At 50.7% G+C, this 16,451-nt stretch overlaps 1 protein-coding gene across 6 annotated transcripts in view; it reads right to left on the reverse strand.

The window, feature by feature from the left end:
- SHROOM2 (shroom family member 2) overlaps positions 1-16,451 on the reverse strand; it is a 138,548-nt gene that overhangs the window by 43,017 nt on the left and 79,080 nt on the right. For all 6 annotated transcript variants that reach the window (XM_043895119.1, XM_043895118.1, XM_043895116.1 and 3 more), the window contains 3 exons: positions 15,102-15,221; positions 5,002-7,204; positions 3,653-3,750 (listed from right to left, as the gene is read on the reverse strand). In XM_043895119.1, coding sequence (XP_043751054.1) covers positions 3,653-3,750; positions 5,002-6,489 — 1,586 coding nt within the window. In that variant the 5' untranslated portion in view covers positions 6,490-7,204; positions 15,102-15,221. The remainder of the gene's footprint in view (positions 1-3,652; positions 3,751-5,001; positions 7,205-15,101; positions 15,222-16,451) is intronic.

Here is a 16,451-nt window from a genome sequence, read left to right on the forward strand (position 1 = left end):
TGCTGCTTATGTCCAGTCTAGTCCATAATTGGGCTTCCCTGGCGGCTCAGCTGGTAAAGAATTTGCCTGTAACGCAGGAGACCCTGGTTCGATTCCTGGGTCGGGAAGATCCGTTGGAGAAGGGAAAGGCTACCCACTCCAGTATTCTTGGGCTTCCCTGGTGGCTTAGCTGGTAAAGAATCCGCCTGCAAGGCAGGAGACCTGGGTTCGATCCCTAGGTTGGGAAGATCCCCTGGAGAAGGGAAAGGCTACCCACTCCAGTATTCTGGCCTGGAGAATTCCATGGACTGTATAGTCCATGGGGTCACAAAGAGTCAGACACAACATAGCGACTTTCACTCACTCACTCACTAATCTTGCTTTGGTTGCTATCAGTGACTCAGCGGTAAAGAATCCACCTGCCAATGCAGGAGACACACAAGTTCGATCCCAGGGTCGGGAAGATCCCCCTGGAGGAGGGCATGGCAACCCACTCCAGTGTTCTTGCCTGGAGAATCCCATGGACAGAGCGAGCCTGGCGGGCTACAGTCCGTGGGGTCGCAAAGAGTCGGACACGACTGAGCACACACACAATATACCGCAGAAAACCCTGCTTCACAAAGATGCTGGAAATGGAAGCAGGCTTCTCAGTGCTTTTGTGGTAATCTCAGGATATTCCTCCTTGACTTGAATCCAGAACGTACGGACATTTGAAGTTGTCTCAAACATACTTTCAGGGACACCGTCATTTGCTATCTCAGGCAGTAATGCAAGTGATGGGGAAGGGCTGTAAATACAGATCCAGCTTTGCTCCTTCCCTCCTCTCTCCTGGTTCATTTCCTGCTGTGTGGCTGAGGGAGAGGGGTGGGGGGGGGGGTTCCTATAGGGTCTGCAGCCCAGGGGGTTGGTGACCCCCTGCTCTACAAGGCTCTCATGTGTAAGGAGCAAGAATCCTTAGTTTAAACTTAGCTATCTCACAAGAGTTTCACACACGATAGTGGCCAACTTCCCTGATGGGCTCCATGGGGGTCACAAAGAGTCGGACACGACTGAGCGACTTCACTTTCTTTCTTTCTTTTGCGGCCCACAAGTTCGTGGTACCAACTTTGAGGTGTTGATGTCTTGGCTCCAGAAAGCAAGGAGAGCCTGCTGCTTCATGTACTGCCAGGTCAACTAAAATTGTCAATACAAGTTCAGCAGCGGGGTCGTGCCAACAGAGAATCATTTTTTGCCACAACCCAGAAGGAGCAGAGTCCCACCTCCACTCATGTTCTGGTTAACAGATCAGCAAGTAGAGGGTGTTATTTTTTCAGTCCTGTCTTACCACGTAACATTTCACAAATTGACAATTATGCATCATCGCCCCAGTTGTAAGTATGGGTGTCTTTCTTTCCCTGCTACACTGGGAAGTCCTGTGGGGGTGGAACCTCTGTCCTACCTGATCCAGAACCAGAATTTTGAACCTCAGAAAAATGTTCTCAATTTGGAGAGTTGGGGGGAGAATGGATACCTGTCTATATAGGGCTGAGTCCTGTCACTATCCACCTGAAACTATCATATTCTTAACTGGCTATAGTGAGAGTGAAGTCTGTCAGTCGTGTCCAACTCTTTGCGACCCTGTGGACTGTAGCCCACCAGGCTCCTCTGTCCATGGGATTTTCCAGGCCAGGATACTGAAGTGGGTTGCCATTTCCTTCTCCAGGGGATCTTCCCGACCTAGGGATTGAACCTGGGTCTCCCCCACTGCAGGCAGATTCTTCACCGTCTGAGCCACCAGGGAAGCCCTTATACAGACTGTTTTACATTAATTTATGCAAAACACGGGGCATCTTTAAATCTTTGCATTATAGATCTCAAAGGACAGTCCCTTGCCTGCATTTTCATTTATTTTATTCTCAAACTTAAATGTCTCGAGGGCACTCTCTCTGGCCGGTTACTTCAGAAACTAAAACATTCTCCAAAAGCAGCTGACCACGCCTTTTCGACATTCCTGTTCTAGAATTTCACTTGAGTCTCGCCACTCTTTAAAAGCCCACCGGATGATTCTGAAAATTGCTGGGTTGGTCTCGCAAAAGCAGAAACCTTCTGGAAGTCACTCCCTCAGAGTGGTTACCCACACAGCCTGCCAGAAGCCAAGACTGTGATGCACGCAGCATGTGATTCCCTCTCTCCCTCCCACCGCCATCTCCCCCCCGCAACCCACCTCGGTCGTCTTCACCCCTTCACTGCTGACCGTGCCATTGTAACACACAGAGTATGTACAGTGAAGCCATTTATTACGACTCTGCACAGCAGAGGAGCTGAAGTCCAACCAGTGCAGCAGCGATAGCTCTGCAGTTTAAAGGCCCGAGGCCGCCGCCGGGCAGGAGGGAAGCCCACCCACATGTGCAGGGTTGCCCGCAGCACCCCCCTCCCCCACAATGCAGCACACTCGGGACTGCAGCGGGGCCAGGAGCCACTCCGATCAAGATGACAGCTGGTGCTCCGCACGTGATCTGTTCAGAACCCAGGGTCACAAAAGCCCCAACCGTGCCCGCGTCCCACGCCAGCACACGCAGACCACCACGCCTGCCCGCTCCGAGCCACCGTACCCTTGGGCGATGCTGCCAGCAGCCAGTTTTAGAGCCAAATGAAGTAAGACCCCGGCGGACCAGGCTCGCAGGAGCCAACATTCAAATCGGTCGTTTCTGCAACACAACCTTCAATTTCAAGGTTGATGTTTGAATCCGAGCAGCCCATCAACCCCCAGGGACCCTCAAGGCACAGAAAGATCTGCACTCAGTGACCCTACCGTGCACAAACCGGCTTCCATTTCTCCATCAGTGTTTTGTTTTTTTAAAAAAAATATTTATTTGGCTGTGCCAAGTCTTTGCTGCCGCATGTGGGATCTAGTTCTCTGACCGGGGATAGAATCCAGGTCCCCCACACTGCGAGCTTGCTGTCCTGTCTTACCCACTAGGCCACCAGAGAAGACCCTTTTATCAGCCGTTTTGCAAATGAGATTAAAGCCCCGCTCCTGCAGTGACCTGCAATCCTCAGGCATGAGGTCCACACAGCAGTGTGTATTTCACCTAAATTCCACCCTCACTGCAGGAAGACAGCTACTCCAGACACATTTCAGAATGCATGCATATAATCGTGTTAACACCGCAGCCAGCCCATTTTTCCACACTCTGACCTGCTCCGGGGGAGCTGACCGATTTGATTTCTATTTTTAAAGCTCCAAATGAACTCATTAAAGAAGGCCTAACCCCCATCCTTTCATTAACAATCCTTCCAGGCAACTTGGATTCCCCCGCCAGCAACCCAGCTGCGCTCGAGTCGTTAAAGGGTCCCTTCAGTTTGCTGTTCTGCATGAAGCATTCCATTCAAGCCCATCACACTGGGTTTCTCTGTCATCGGAAAGAACTCGACTGCATGCAAAACACAGCAGCTGTCTGATGAACCAACAAAAATGCCATAAGGAGGGTGTTCAGAGTATCCCCGCCCTGGGTTTGCTGGCTCCACCGGCAGTGGTGAGGGGCCTCGGGGAACCCCAACTGGTGACCACCCACTTCAGGTCTGGCCGAAACCACACTCCCGACCATGTTACCCGAGCCCTCACCCGTTGTAAAGCAGCCCACCCACCCCCCAAGATGCCTCCTCAGTGACCCTGAGTCCAAGATTCTCCTACCTTGGGGTGGGGCCTCTGTCCTTGGCCCGTGCCACCAAAGAAAGCTCCGTGTGCTCCCCCGGGTCCCCCGCTTGCCGTTGAGATTCGACGGAGGCGTCCTGCCAAGGGCGGCACAATGGGACACCCAGTCATCAAGCGGCCTCCCCCGCCCCCCAGAACCTCCGAGATCACGAACCCCCTCATTGTGGGCACGCCCTGGGAGCCAGCCCCCACGAACTGGGAGACGTGGCCTGCGGTCAGCTGGCCTGGGGACTGTCAGCCCAGCCCTCGTCAAAATGACTCAAGGAGACCGCGGACCACTTGGGCTCTGGGCAGGAAGCAGGACTCCCACGTGAGGGCTGGAAAGCTGTGTGACATGGTGGCCCCCAAACCCCACCCAGTCAAATCAAAATGCTGCTGGTCACACAGCTCACCGCAGTCACAGCTCAAGCCCTGGGACCTGGAGTCTGGCAGCCTGGTCTCTTGACCTCGACAACATGGAATTCTCGAAGGTCATGTGGCACAGGGCGCCATCTCAGGGACACACACGCCCTAGGTGTCCCCAGGCCTTTCTGTACCGTGGGGCCACACAGAAACCAGCACCACTCTTCACACACGCACACAGATTCATAAGTGTGTAACAAAGCGATCGCTGGTTCTATTGTTTACAAGAGCCTCCATCTGATGCTGCAGGAAATCTTTCCTTTGAAATACACCCCTGCAGATGGAAGGAGCGGAAAAGGCAGAGACAGGGAGACTGACTATGAACCGTGAAGTATGAACACAAGCACGGAGGTTTTTTTTAGAAAGCTTAACATCAGCTTTCACCATCAACACACCTAAGAAAAGTGCGATAGTTTAAAGCATTGCACTTTCAGTTACACTCGCCCCAGAGCAATCTTTAAAAATATCTGACCCCATAAAATAAAAACCAAATGAGAACAGTAAAAAGTATGAAGTGACATCAATATGTGAAAAATGTCTAACATATGTTGTCTGAAGGGTGGACATAAAGCATCCCTTTTCATTTCAGAGAACAACTTAACCATTTCCTATTGTCTCCCCCGGTTTTCCCCCATTGTATCAAGGGCAAGCTAATCAGGGGGGAAGACAGCTTCAGCTAGAGATGAAGCTGGGAACTTGAGATGTGGGGGAAACCAGGGCATCTGCAATTGTCCTGAATGTGTGGACCTGGTACCCAGGTACCACTCACAGGAGCTGATATACTGGCTGAGCCTGGTACACAGAAATGCTTGGACATCAGAACACAAGTCACCATGACACCGGGCCATGCTGTTCCGGGGGTGTCCCATTTGTGCCTTAAGATGGGGTCAGCGGAGGCTGTGTCTGGTCCCCTGCAAGATGCTTACCTGCTTGTAGAGATCCGTGGAAGGCGATGACCGGGACCTTTCGTGGACGTACTGCGGCCTCTCCTGCTGGTCCACACCCACGTCGAGAATGTTGTCGGCGGAGTGGTACCTGCCGGCACCCCTGGCTTCCGGCGCCTTCCTCTGTTCCCTCCAGGAGGCTTGATACTCTGCAAAGGTGCCCAGCCTCTGCGGCGGGATGGGTTTCCCTGCCTTTCCATCTTTTCCAGGGCCTGCTGTCCACAGCATCTCCGGCTTCTCCCTGGGGAAGCCACAGGGCACCGGCCTCGGCCCCGGCTGGGGGCCCACGGGCTTGCTGGTTTCCTCAAAAAACTTCCACCTGTCGGCAAAGGTGCGCATGTTCTCGTCGGGGGGTGCGGGGCGCTGGTCCCCCGCCAGCCCCACCGTGTTCATCTTCTCGGGCTCTGAGTAGGACTTTAGTTTCTGCTCGGCGGTGAAGCGCCTCCGGCTTCCAATGCGCGCGCCGCTGCTGCCGGGGGCGCGCGAGGGAGGCCCGGCACCCGGGGCCCCCTCCCAGACGCGGGGAGCTGGCTCCGGGTCCGCTGTGCTGGGCTCCAGGTCGCGGCGCCGGAACGACGTGGCCCTCAGGACGCGGGCCTGCGCCTCCTTCAGGTGGTCCTTATAGGTGCCGCCGGGGAAGGCGGTCTCCGGGTCGGCCACTGGCTGCGCCCCGGAGGCGCGCGCCTCCGTCTCCACATCGTCTTCCTCCTCCCCCTCCTCCTCCGCAGAGCTGGCCAAGGTGGCCGTGCTCCGGCTCTTCTGCAGCCTGGCTCGCCGCTGCTGGATCTCATTCCTCAGGGTGGTGGCGAAGCGATCGCTCCTCCGGAGGGGCTTGGCTGCCGGGACCTCGGGCAGCGTTGCTGCCGCGTCCTCGTGGCCAGTTTCAGGCCGGCACGCCCCTTCCCGGCTCAGCGAGTGCAGCATGGGCGTCTGCAGGGGGCAGATCTCACCGCCCCCGTCTTCCAGGCTGCCCACCACCCTCTTCCTATCGCGTTTGTCCAGGAGGCCGGCCCCTGGTGGGTCCTCCGGTGCCCTGTCCACCGGCTCCGCCCTGCTTCTCTGCCGTGCGCCCGGGGCGCCCTCCAGCCGGGACGGGTAGCAGCGGGGCTGGGGGGCCGGGGCGCCCCACTGGGGACCGGGTCTGGACATCACGCAATAGTAGCGGCTCTGTGCGCCAGAGTCGCCCCTCTGGTCGGCAGCGCGTGGCCCTCCGACAACAACGGCAGCAGGGCTGTCGTCCGCGAGGCGGTCAGCGGGGAAGGGCTCCCCAAGCCACGTGGCGGCCCTGGGGCCCTCGCGGAAGGGGCCCTCGTCGCTGGAGTGGCGCGGGTGTTGGCACGCAGGCGAGGGCTGCGGGCGGCGCACGTCGGTGCTGGAGAGAGAAGCCTGCAGCCGGTTGGGGGCCCCCAGGAGGACCCGAGCCCCGCTGTCGCAGGCCGGCCCCCCGCAGTCCAGGTGCACCCCGGGCATGCAGCCCAAAGAGCTCGCGGCTCTCCAGCCTTCGCCCCCGCGGGCCGGCCTCGACGGCTGATCAGCAGGCTCAGGTCTCTTCCAGTCGTCGCCGTGGGGCTGCACGCGGCTTAGGCCCGGCAAGGGCTGTGCGGGGGCAGCGTCTGCTGAGAACGTGGGGCCCTGGGTCTGCTCGTGGCTCCTGGTGGCAGCGAAGCTGTCTCGGCGGAGCGGGGGAGGCGGCGGGGGAGGGGACGGAGGGGCTCGTCTCTTATCTGGAACATACCAGACAGGCCCTGAGCTGGACCGCCCGCAAGCAGCTAGCTTGGGCTCGGGGCCGTCCTCAGGGACCCGGGACGGGAAGCACCCCAGGGGCTCCTCGGCACGCTGAGGGTCGCCGGCCGTCGGGCCCGGCCGGCTGTCTGCTGCAGCGGAGGCCTCCCACAGGCCCACTTTGTAGAGGATGTTCTCGGCCGAGGATGCGTCCGCCTTGGGCAGGGTGTGGTCTGGCGTGCTGGAGCGGGTGGAGAATGAGCCGTAAGCTGAGTCCCGCTTGCTGGCGCCACCCAAGCGGTCGATGCTGCTGCTGGACTTGGCCGCCGAGAGGCGCCCCGACGGGTCGGGCTGGGAGGACGGGTCCAGGCTGTCGACACTCCCCAGCGAGCTGAAGTGGTCGGAGGTGCGCTGCAGGTTCGCTGGCTCCCAGGCGCCGCCCGACAGGTCCTGGGAGGAGGAGCTAGGAAAGGAGAAACCAGAGGCAACAGAGGGGGGCTTTAGGGCCGGGTTGTAGGCAAGGGCAAGAGGCCACGGTGCACGTGGGCGCAGCTGCCCCCGTGCAGACATCACCTGCACTAACCACTCTTCCCCCATGGAGATCCCTGGACGGGAAAGTGAATACGGGTGTGCGCAACCGTGTCCCACTCTTCGCAACCCCCATGGACTGTAGCCCGCCAGGCTCCTCTGTCCATGGGACTCTCCAGGCAAGAATACCGGGGTGGGTTGCCATTTCCTTCTCTGCAGGATCTTCCCGACCCAGGGATGGAACCTGCATCTTCCTGCATGTCACCGGGGCAAAGCACGGGGAAGGTGAGAGCACCGCATCTAACTTTTCACGTTTCAAACAGCAGCTTTTCGGAGGCAGGCTGAAAGGGTCGGAGTCCTACCCACTGGATGCCATTTCCCGAACAGAAAACCTTCAATGCTGCAGTACATTTCTAGAGGCAACACCCACAGGCTGGGCGGAAGTCCGCAGTGTGCAGAAGTGTCCTGGATAGCAAACTGCAGCCCACAAAGCTACGGATGGCTTTTAGGTTTTCTAGTAGGGGGAGAGGGCAAAATTCAAGGAGTACCACATGATCCATAAAAACGATCTGAAATTCAAATTTCAGTGCTCATAAATATAGAGCCTGAGGGGAAGATGGTCATGGCTGTGTGTCAGCTCCAAACAGAGCTGGGCAGTTGCCAAAGACACCTGCCCACCAGCTAGAAAGTGTATGTGGCCCATTGCAGAACAAGTTCGTGAGCCTCTGGTTTAGTGCATGAAATAATTTGTGCTATGCACTGCAAGCACGAGGAAAGCCATCAAAGAGAGAAGGATCTTCAACTTAAAAAGGCAAGTTCAAAGATAAGATTATATTTGCAAAACCCAAATATTAAATTACATCCATTCCTCACTTTGCTGCACTTTCCGGATAGTGCTTCCTCCCTGGCCCCCAAATTGAAGGTTTGTGGCAATTCTGCACCAAGAAAGCCTACACGTGCTATTTTCCCCAACACCGTTCACTCTGCCACGTTTTAAAGATTATTGCAGTATTTCAAATTTTTTTCATTATTATTTCTCATGGTGATTTGTGACCGTTCATGTTGACTATCGCAAAAGGACTGCCACTCACTGAAAGCTCAGATGATCATTAACATTTTTTTAGTATTTTAAGACTCAGGTATGCAGTTTGTTTTCTGATAGGACAATATTGCATACTTAAAGCTCTCAACGGTGAAACTACTTATCCAGGCATGTAAAGTGCTTTCATTGAAGCTCAACAAAGCTGGAACATTCATGCTTCAAGGGTGAAAAAAACAAAACAAAACTGCATCTCCTTTAGGTTGGAGAGGAACCAAGATGATAAAGAAAAATGTGTGACCCTGGGAAAGACACAAGAGTATGAGCTGGCTAAGTCACATGACCGGGGGGGGGGGGGCGGCCAATAAACACTGGGCTCCACACCATGTCCTCGGAGGACAGACCAGGTCCCCTACCAGAAATGGAGCACGTTTCTCTCCATCCTGTCTCCCACATTCCTGAGTGGATTTTTCCAGGAGATTCTAAGTCCAAGCAGATAGAAATAAAGCTCAGTGCAGTTTCCACAGGGCACCTGGGTGTCTTAGGTCAAAAACAGCCAAATGGGCTTCATGGAGATCCTATTACATGAAGTCACTGCCATAATGCACTCTGAGGCCCACTTTTTTACTTAAGTGTTAACACTGGGATGATAATCTGGGTTTTTCAAAAGTACCCTGGGCTCCAAATACTACCACCTCTTATGGCTGTAAATAGGTAAAATTGTAGTTATTTATTTAGCTGGGCATGTCTTGGTGGCGGCCCATGTGCTCCTTAGCTGTGTCATGCCAAGACTCAATTGTGGCATGTGGGATCTAGTTCCTTGACCAGGAATTGAACCTGGGGATCTTGGAGCTCGGAACCCTAGCCACTGGACCACCAGGGAAGTCCCCGGAATATTCTATTTAAGGCGCATTTTCCTTTACAGCAGTCATTTATTAATAGTCAAAAATTGACTTTGAGATAGTTATGTTAGCTCCGAATACACACACAGACACACACAGTCATACATTATCACACATATGCACACGTGCACACACACACACTCACATACAAATACACGTACACATTCACACATGCACTTCTGCACACACCCCACAGGCACACTACTGGCTGTTACCATTATCCTTCTAATAGAGTAGTGAGGTATGACAGAAAGTGAAGAAGAACTAAAGAGCCTCTTGATGAAAGTGAAAGAGAAGAGTGAAAAAGTTGGCTTAAAGCTCAACATTCAGAAAACTACAATCATGGCATCCGGCCTCATCACTTCATGGCAAACAGATGGGGATACAGTGGAAACAGTGGAAGACTTTATTTTTGGGGGCTCCAAAATCACTGCAGATGGTGATTGCAGCCATGAAATTAAAAGACACTTACTCCTTTGAAGCAAAGTTATCACCAACCTAGACAGCATATTAAAAAGCAAAGACATTACTTTGCTAACAAAGGTCCAACTAGTCAAGGCTATGGTTTTTCCAGTAGTCATGTATGGATGTGAGTGTTGGACCATAAAGAAACCTGAGCATGGAAGAATCAATGCTTTTGAACTGTGGTGTTGGAGAAGACTCTTGAGAGTCCCTTGGACTGCATGGAGATCCAACCAGTCCATCCTAAAGGAAACCAGTCCGGAGTGTTCATTGGAAGGACTGATGTTGAAGCTGAAACTCCAATACTTTTGCCACCCGATGTGAAGAGCTGACTCATTTGAAAAGACCCTGATGCTAGGAAAGATTGAAGGCAGGAGGAGAAGGGGATGACAGAGGATGAGATGGTTGGATGGTATTACCGACTCAGTGGACATGAGTTTGAGCAAACTCCTGTTGCAAAGAATCAGACACAACTGAGTGACTACTGAGCTGAGACTAGTGAGGACACTTGCCACTAACCGAGATGACTGGTCAGCTCCCTGTGGCCAGCAGAAGCATCTCCCAGCCAACACCCCCATGGTGCTGTCTGGGGGTGGCATTTGCCCTTCTGACCCTGAAATGTGGGCTCCAGATAAGCCAGCTTGACCAGCCCTCCCCCTTCTACCAACTCACAATTCTCAGGCCCTCTGACTCACAGTCACCAAGAAACCACCAGGCCCCCAAGGCTGGTCCCAAGCCTGGCACATGGGCTGTGAAGGCCCCTGGTTTAAAGCAACCTGGGAGAGAGGGTGCTGGTGTAGTACAGAATCCCCTGGGAAGCTCTGGCAAAATACACCTGCTCAACACATAAGTGACTCCCGCCTTCTCATCTGCACGTAAACATCTCTAAAGAAGGGTGGTGACGTGCACAGCCATCCCACTCAGCTGGCTCAAAGGGATTCGGCCAAAACTGATCTATCAATTAGACGACATAAATGAGAGAGCATGCTTGCCCATCCTTTCTCCTGGTGTTTTATTTTTTTTGTTTGTTTCCAAGTATTATACATCTGCCTACTCAGTGAAAAAAAAGTTAGAATTGTCCCAGTAATGATGCATCCATAGACTTTTCTCATCAGAAAAGGAACATCATTCTGAAGTCAAGAAAGGCACCATATAAAATATAACAATCCACAATCTATGGGATGCAGAAAAAGCAGTTCTAAGACAGAAGTTTACAGCAATGCAAGTTTATCTTAGGAAACAAAAAAACTCAAATATTCTAACCCTATATTCTAAAGGGACTACAAAAAGGAACACACAAACTCCAAAGATAGTAGAAGGGAAGAAATCATGAAGATTAGAGCAGAAATAAATGAAATACAGACTAAAAAACACTAAGATCAAACTAATACCTGATTTTTTAAAAGATGAACAAAATTGATAAACCTTTGGCCAGACTCATCAAGAAAGAAGAGGACCCCAAAATCAGTAAAGTCAGAAATGAAATTATAACTGATACCACAGAAACACAAAGGATCTTATGAGATAATTATATGAACTACATTGCAATAAAACAGACAATCTAGAAGAAGTGGAAAACTTTCAAGAAACATACAATTTCCCAAGATCAAACCAGAAGGTAGAAAATATGAACAAACTAATTAGCAGCAACAATTAGCTGCTCAATCTAATTTAAAAAAAAAACTCCCAACAAACAAAAGTCCAGGACCATATGGCATCACAGGTGAACTCTACCAAACATGCATAGAAGAGTTAACACCTTTCCTTCTCAAACAATTGCAAAAATTGCAAAGAAAGGAATGCTTCTGAACTCATTCTACATGGCCAGCATCACTGTGATACCAAAACCAGACAGAGATATCACACACAAAAAATAAAACTACAGGCTAGTATCACTGATGAACATAGATGAAAAGTCCTCAATAAAACAGTCACAAACTGAATCAAAATATACATTAAAAGGATTATACACCATGATCAAGTGGAATTTATCACAGGATATACCAAGGATGCTTCCATATCTGCAAATTAACCAATGGGATACACAACATTAACAAACTGAAGAGTAAAAACCATATGATCATCTCAAGAGATGCAGAGAAAGCTTTTGATAAAATTCAGCATCCATTTTGATAAAAACTCAACCACGTGGGCATACAGGGGACGTACCTCAACATAATGAAGGCCATATATGCAAAAGTCACAGCAAAGATTATACTCAACAGTGAAAAGCTGAAAGCATTTCAGGAACAAGGCAAGGATGCCCATTCTCATCTCTTTCATTCAACAAAGTTTTGGAATTCCTAGCCACAGCAATTGAAGAGAAAGAAATAAAAGGAATTCAAGCTGGAAAGAAAGAAGTAAAACTGTCTCTGTTTGCAGATGATGTGATATTATACACAGAAAATCCTAAAGATGTCACCAAAAAACTCCTACAAGACCATCAATGAATTTGGTCAAGTTGCAGGATATGAAATTAACATAAAGAAATGTGTTGCATACTAACCATGAACCATCAGACAGAGAAACTGAGCAAACAATCCATTTAAAACTGCATTAAAAAGAATTAAGTACCATGACTTCCCTGGTGGTCCAGAGCTTAAGAGTCCCAGCTTTCACTGTGAGGGGTGTGTGTCTGATCCCTGGTTGAGAAATCAAGATCCCATGTGCCCCCCAGTGTGGAGAAAAAAATATATATATATACACACACACACACACACACACACACATACATACCTAGGAAAAAAATTTAACCAAGGAGGTAAAAGACCTATAGTCAGAAAACCATAAGACACTGACAAAAGAAGCTGAAAATGCCATACACAGAATGGAAATATATACTATGGACTGGAAAAATACTGTTAAAATGACCATACTGCTCAAAGCAATCTACAGATTCAAAGCTATCCTTATCAAAACACCAATGGCATTTTTCACAAAATTAGAACAAATCAATTCTAAAATTTGCATAGTAACATCAAAGACCCTGAAGAGCCAACACAACCTTGAGAAAGAAGAAGAGAGATGGAGGTATCCGACTACACTACAAAGCTACGGTCATCAAAACAGTATGGCAGTGGCACAAAAACAGACATATAGGTCAGGAAACGGAATAGAGAGCCCTGAAATAAACCCACACACTTATCGTCAACTAGTCTATGACAAAGGAGGCAAGGATATACAGTGGAGAAAAGACAGCCTCTTCAGTAAGTCATGCTGGGAAAACTGAATAGCTACATGCAAAAGAAGGAAACTAGAACATTCTCTAACATGGTATTAAAAAAAAAAATCTCAAAATGGATTCAGCACTTAAATTTAAGACCAGAAAGCATAAAACTCCCAGAGGAAAACATAGGCAGAACACCCTTTGACATAAATTGTAGCAGTATTTTTGGGGATCTGCCTCCTAAGGCAAAGTAAAGAAATGCAAAAATACACAACCGGGACCTAATTAAAATGAAAGGTTTTTTCAGAGGAAAGGAAACCATCAACAAAATGAAAAGACAGCCTACTGAGTGGGAGAAAATATTTGCCAATGACACGACCAATGAGGGGTTAATATGTAAAAAATAAACAGATCCAACTCTATCTGAAAAATAAATACCTGATTAAAAAATGGGCAGAAGGGACTTCCCTGGCAGTCCAGTGGTTAAGACTCTGCCCTTCCCCTGCCGGGGTGGAGAGTTCTATCCCCAGTTGAGGAACTAACATCCCACACGACGCACATGGGCCAAAAATACATTAATAAATAATGGTTAGAAGACCTGAATAGACATTTTCCCAAAGGAGACATACAGATGGCACACGAAAATCTGCTCGGCATCAGTAATCAGAGAAATGCAAACCAAAACCACAATGAAGTATCACCTCACACCTGTCAGAAGGTCTGTCATCAACGAGACAACAAATAACAAAAGCTGGTGAGGATACGGACAAAAGGGAACCCTTGTTCACCATTGGAAAGCAGCATGCAAGTTCCTAGAAAGCTAAAAAGAGAACTACCATAGGACACAGCAATTTCACCCCTTGGTATACACCCTCCCCCCCCCAAAAAAAATGAGAACACTAATTCAAAAAGATAACATGCACCCCAGTGTCCATAGCAGCATTATTTACAGTGCTCAAGATACGGAAGTAACCTAAAAGTCCATCAACAGCTGAATAGATTAAAGACGACGTGGTATATATCACACACACACACACACACACACACACACACACACAATGGAATACTACTCGGCCATAAAAAAAGAATGAAATTTTGCCATCCGTATCAACATGGACAGGCTTGGAGGGCATTATGTCTGATGAACTAAAGTGGAGAAAAACAAATACTGCGTAATGTCACTTATATGCGGAATAAACAACAACAAAGAGATGCAGACTCACAGACATACAGAATGAACTAGTGATTACCAGTTGGTGGAGGGAAGGAGGGAGGGACAGGATAGAGGTAGGATAGTAAAGTACAAACGATAAAATAAATACACTACAAGGATATACTGTATGGCACAGGGAACACAGCCAATATTTTACAATAACTCTCAATGGAGTATGTGTGTGCTGTGCTTAGCTGCTCAGTCGTGTCTGACTCTCTGTGACCCCATGGATGGTAGCCCGCCAGGGTCCTCTGTCCATGGGGATTCTCCAGGCCAGAATACTGGAGTGGGCAGCCTTTCCCTTCTCCAGGGGAATCTTCCCAACCCAGGGATCGAATCCAAGTCTCCCACCTTGCAGGCATATTCTTTACCAGCTGAGCTACCACGGAAGCCCAAGAACACTGAAGTGGGTAGCCTATCTCTTCTCCAGGGGAATTTCCCGACCCAGGAATCGAACCGGGGTCTCCTGCATTCCAAGAACACTGGAGTGGGTAGCCTATCCTTCCTCCAAGGGATCTTCCCGACCCAGGAAATTGAACTGGGGTCTCCTGTATTCCAAGAACCTGGAGTGGGTAGCCTGTCCCTTGCCCAGGGGATCTTCTGGACCCAGGAATTGAACTGGGGTCTCCTGCATTCCAAGAACACTGGAGTGGGTAGCCTATCCTTCCTCCAAGGGATCTTCCCGACCCAGGAAATCGAACCGGGGTCTCCTGTATTCGAAGAACACTGGAGTGGGTAGCCTGTCCCTTCCCCAGGGGATCTTCCGGACCCAGGAATTGAACCGGGGTCTCCTGCATTGCAAGGCGGATCCTCTCCCCAGCTGAGCTACATGGGAAGCCCGTTAGATGGGAGTAGCATCTCGAAAAATTGGGACTCATGAGGCTGCATAGCTGAAATGAAGACTACGGTAAATGAGCTGCACTGCAACACGAAGGAAAAGAAAGAAACGCGTGGTGACGACAGGGCAGGGCTGTCAGCAGTGTGGCAGAAAGAGAAAGCAGCTCCCCAACCCCTGGAGGAGAGGGGGAAGAAGGCAGAAGGTGTGCCTACCTGGCGTGGTACCGGCTCGGCCGAGAGGGGCAGGGGAACAGAGGTGCAGCTGCCTCAGAGTGGCTGTCGGAGAACTTGGTGGCATGCCAGGAGTGTGGCCTCCAGCTCAGCTCATTCCTCCTGGAGGGAAAAAAAAAAGGATGCACACGACTCAGGGACGTCACACCAAGGACCACTTCATGCCAAGAAAGGAATGAGAGGCAGAAATCATTCGTGTGATTCACGGCATCGTGGTCGGGCACTTCCCGTTAACATCTGGGCACCAGCACTCCTGGGACAGGTTCGTTACTGGAGAACTGACCTGAGCGCAGAGAGACAATCACTGGCTCCCAGGTGCAAACTGGCCCTCAGGATGCCAAAATGATTGTTTCTTTTTAAACATGTTTTCAAACTTTTTTTTTTGGCATAGTGGAATCCTGGCTTCCTGACCAGCGATCAAACCCACAGCCCTTGCCCTGGAATCTGGGTCGTAACCACTGGACTGCCAGGGAAGTCCTCCAAATTTCTTCGAGGTAAGTAGATACATACATCTTGCCTTCCCTTTCCCGTCTCCCCACCAAACACCACAGCAGCATCTTTTGTCTTGCCCGTGTCAGTGCAACTTTGCAGACACCCCTGGCCTCCTTGAGGAGAAGTCGTGAGCTGCACAAAGCTCGAGCTGGGTGTCACAGGATTGGGTGCATTTATTTATCCACTCACTTAAGTGAACATGACTGTCCTGTAGTCAGTGGGGAGTGTGTGTGTGTGTCTCTGTGTTAGTCACTTGGTCGTATCTGAATCTTTGCAAACCCGTGGTCTGTAGCCTGCCAGGCTCCTCTGTCCATAGAATGCTCCTGGCAAGAATACTGGAGTGGGTTGCCATTTCCTTCTCCAGGGGATCTTCCCGACCCAGGGATTGAACCCGGGTATCTTGCATTGTAGGCAGATTCTTTGCCGTCTGAGCCACCAGGGAAGCCCTAACGGGGGTCAGTGGACACATATTGCCCTGAGCCTGTCAGAGTGTCTGAAGTCATCTAAGGGTCCCCACTGTGGGCATCACCATGCCCTAGACCAGCGGCCTCCAGTCCATTCCTGCCAGAGCTTCTGAATGTCACAGGCGACTTCCCTGCCCCCGCCACGGTCACCACCATCCATGACGGCTTATTAGGGTTTGACCACACCTGCCCAGGTGTTGGAAATCCGTGCAGCCGCCGTATGAACGTCACAGAGCCTCCAGGGCAAGCTGCTGCATGAGGAGACGGTGCACACTTGCCTCTCCTCCTCCTGCAATTTAGGACTGACCTAGCCTCGCCACGGGCAACTTCAGATCAGAGCTAAAGGGGACACTGAGCCTCTAAGTACCTGACGGAT

This window comes from Cervus elaphus, chromosome X (assembly GCF_910594005.1).
Source record: "Cervus elaphus chromosome X, mCerEla1.1, whole genome shotgun sequence".
In the NCBI taxonomy this organism is placed as follows: domain Eukaryota; kingdom Metazoa; phylum Chordata; class Mammalia; order Artiodactyla; family Cervidae; genus Cervus; species Cervus elaphus.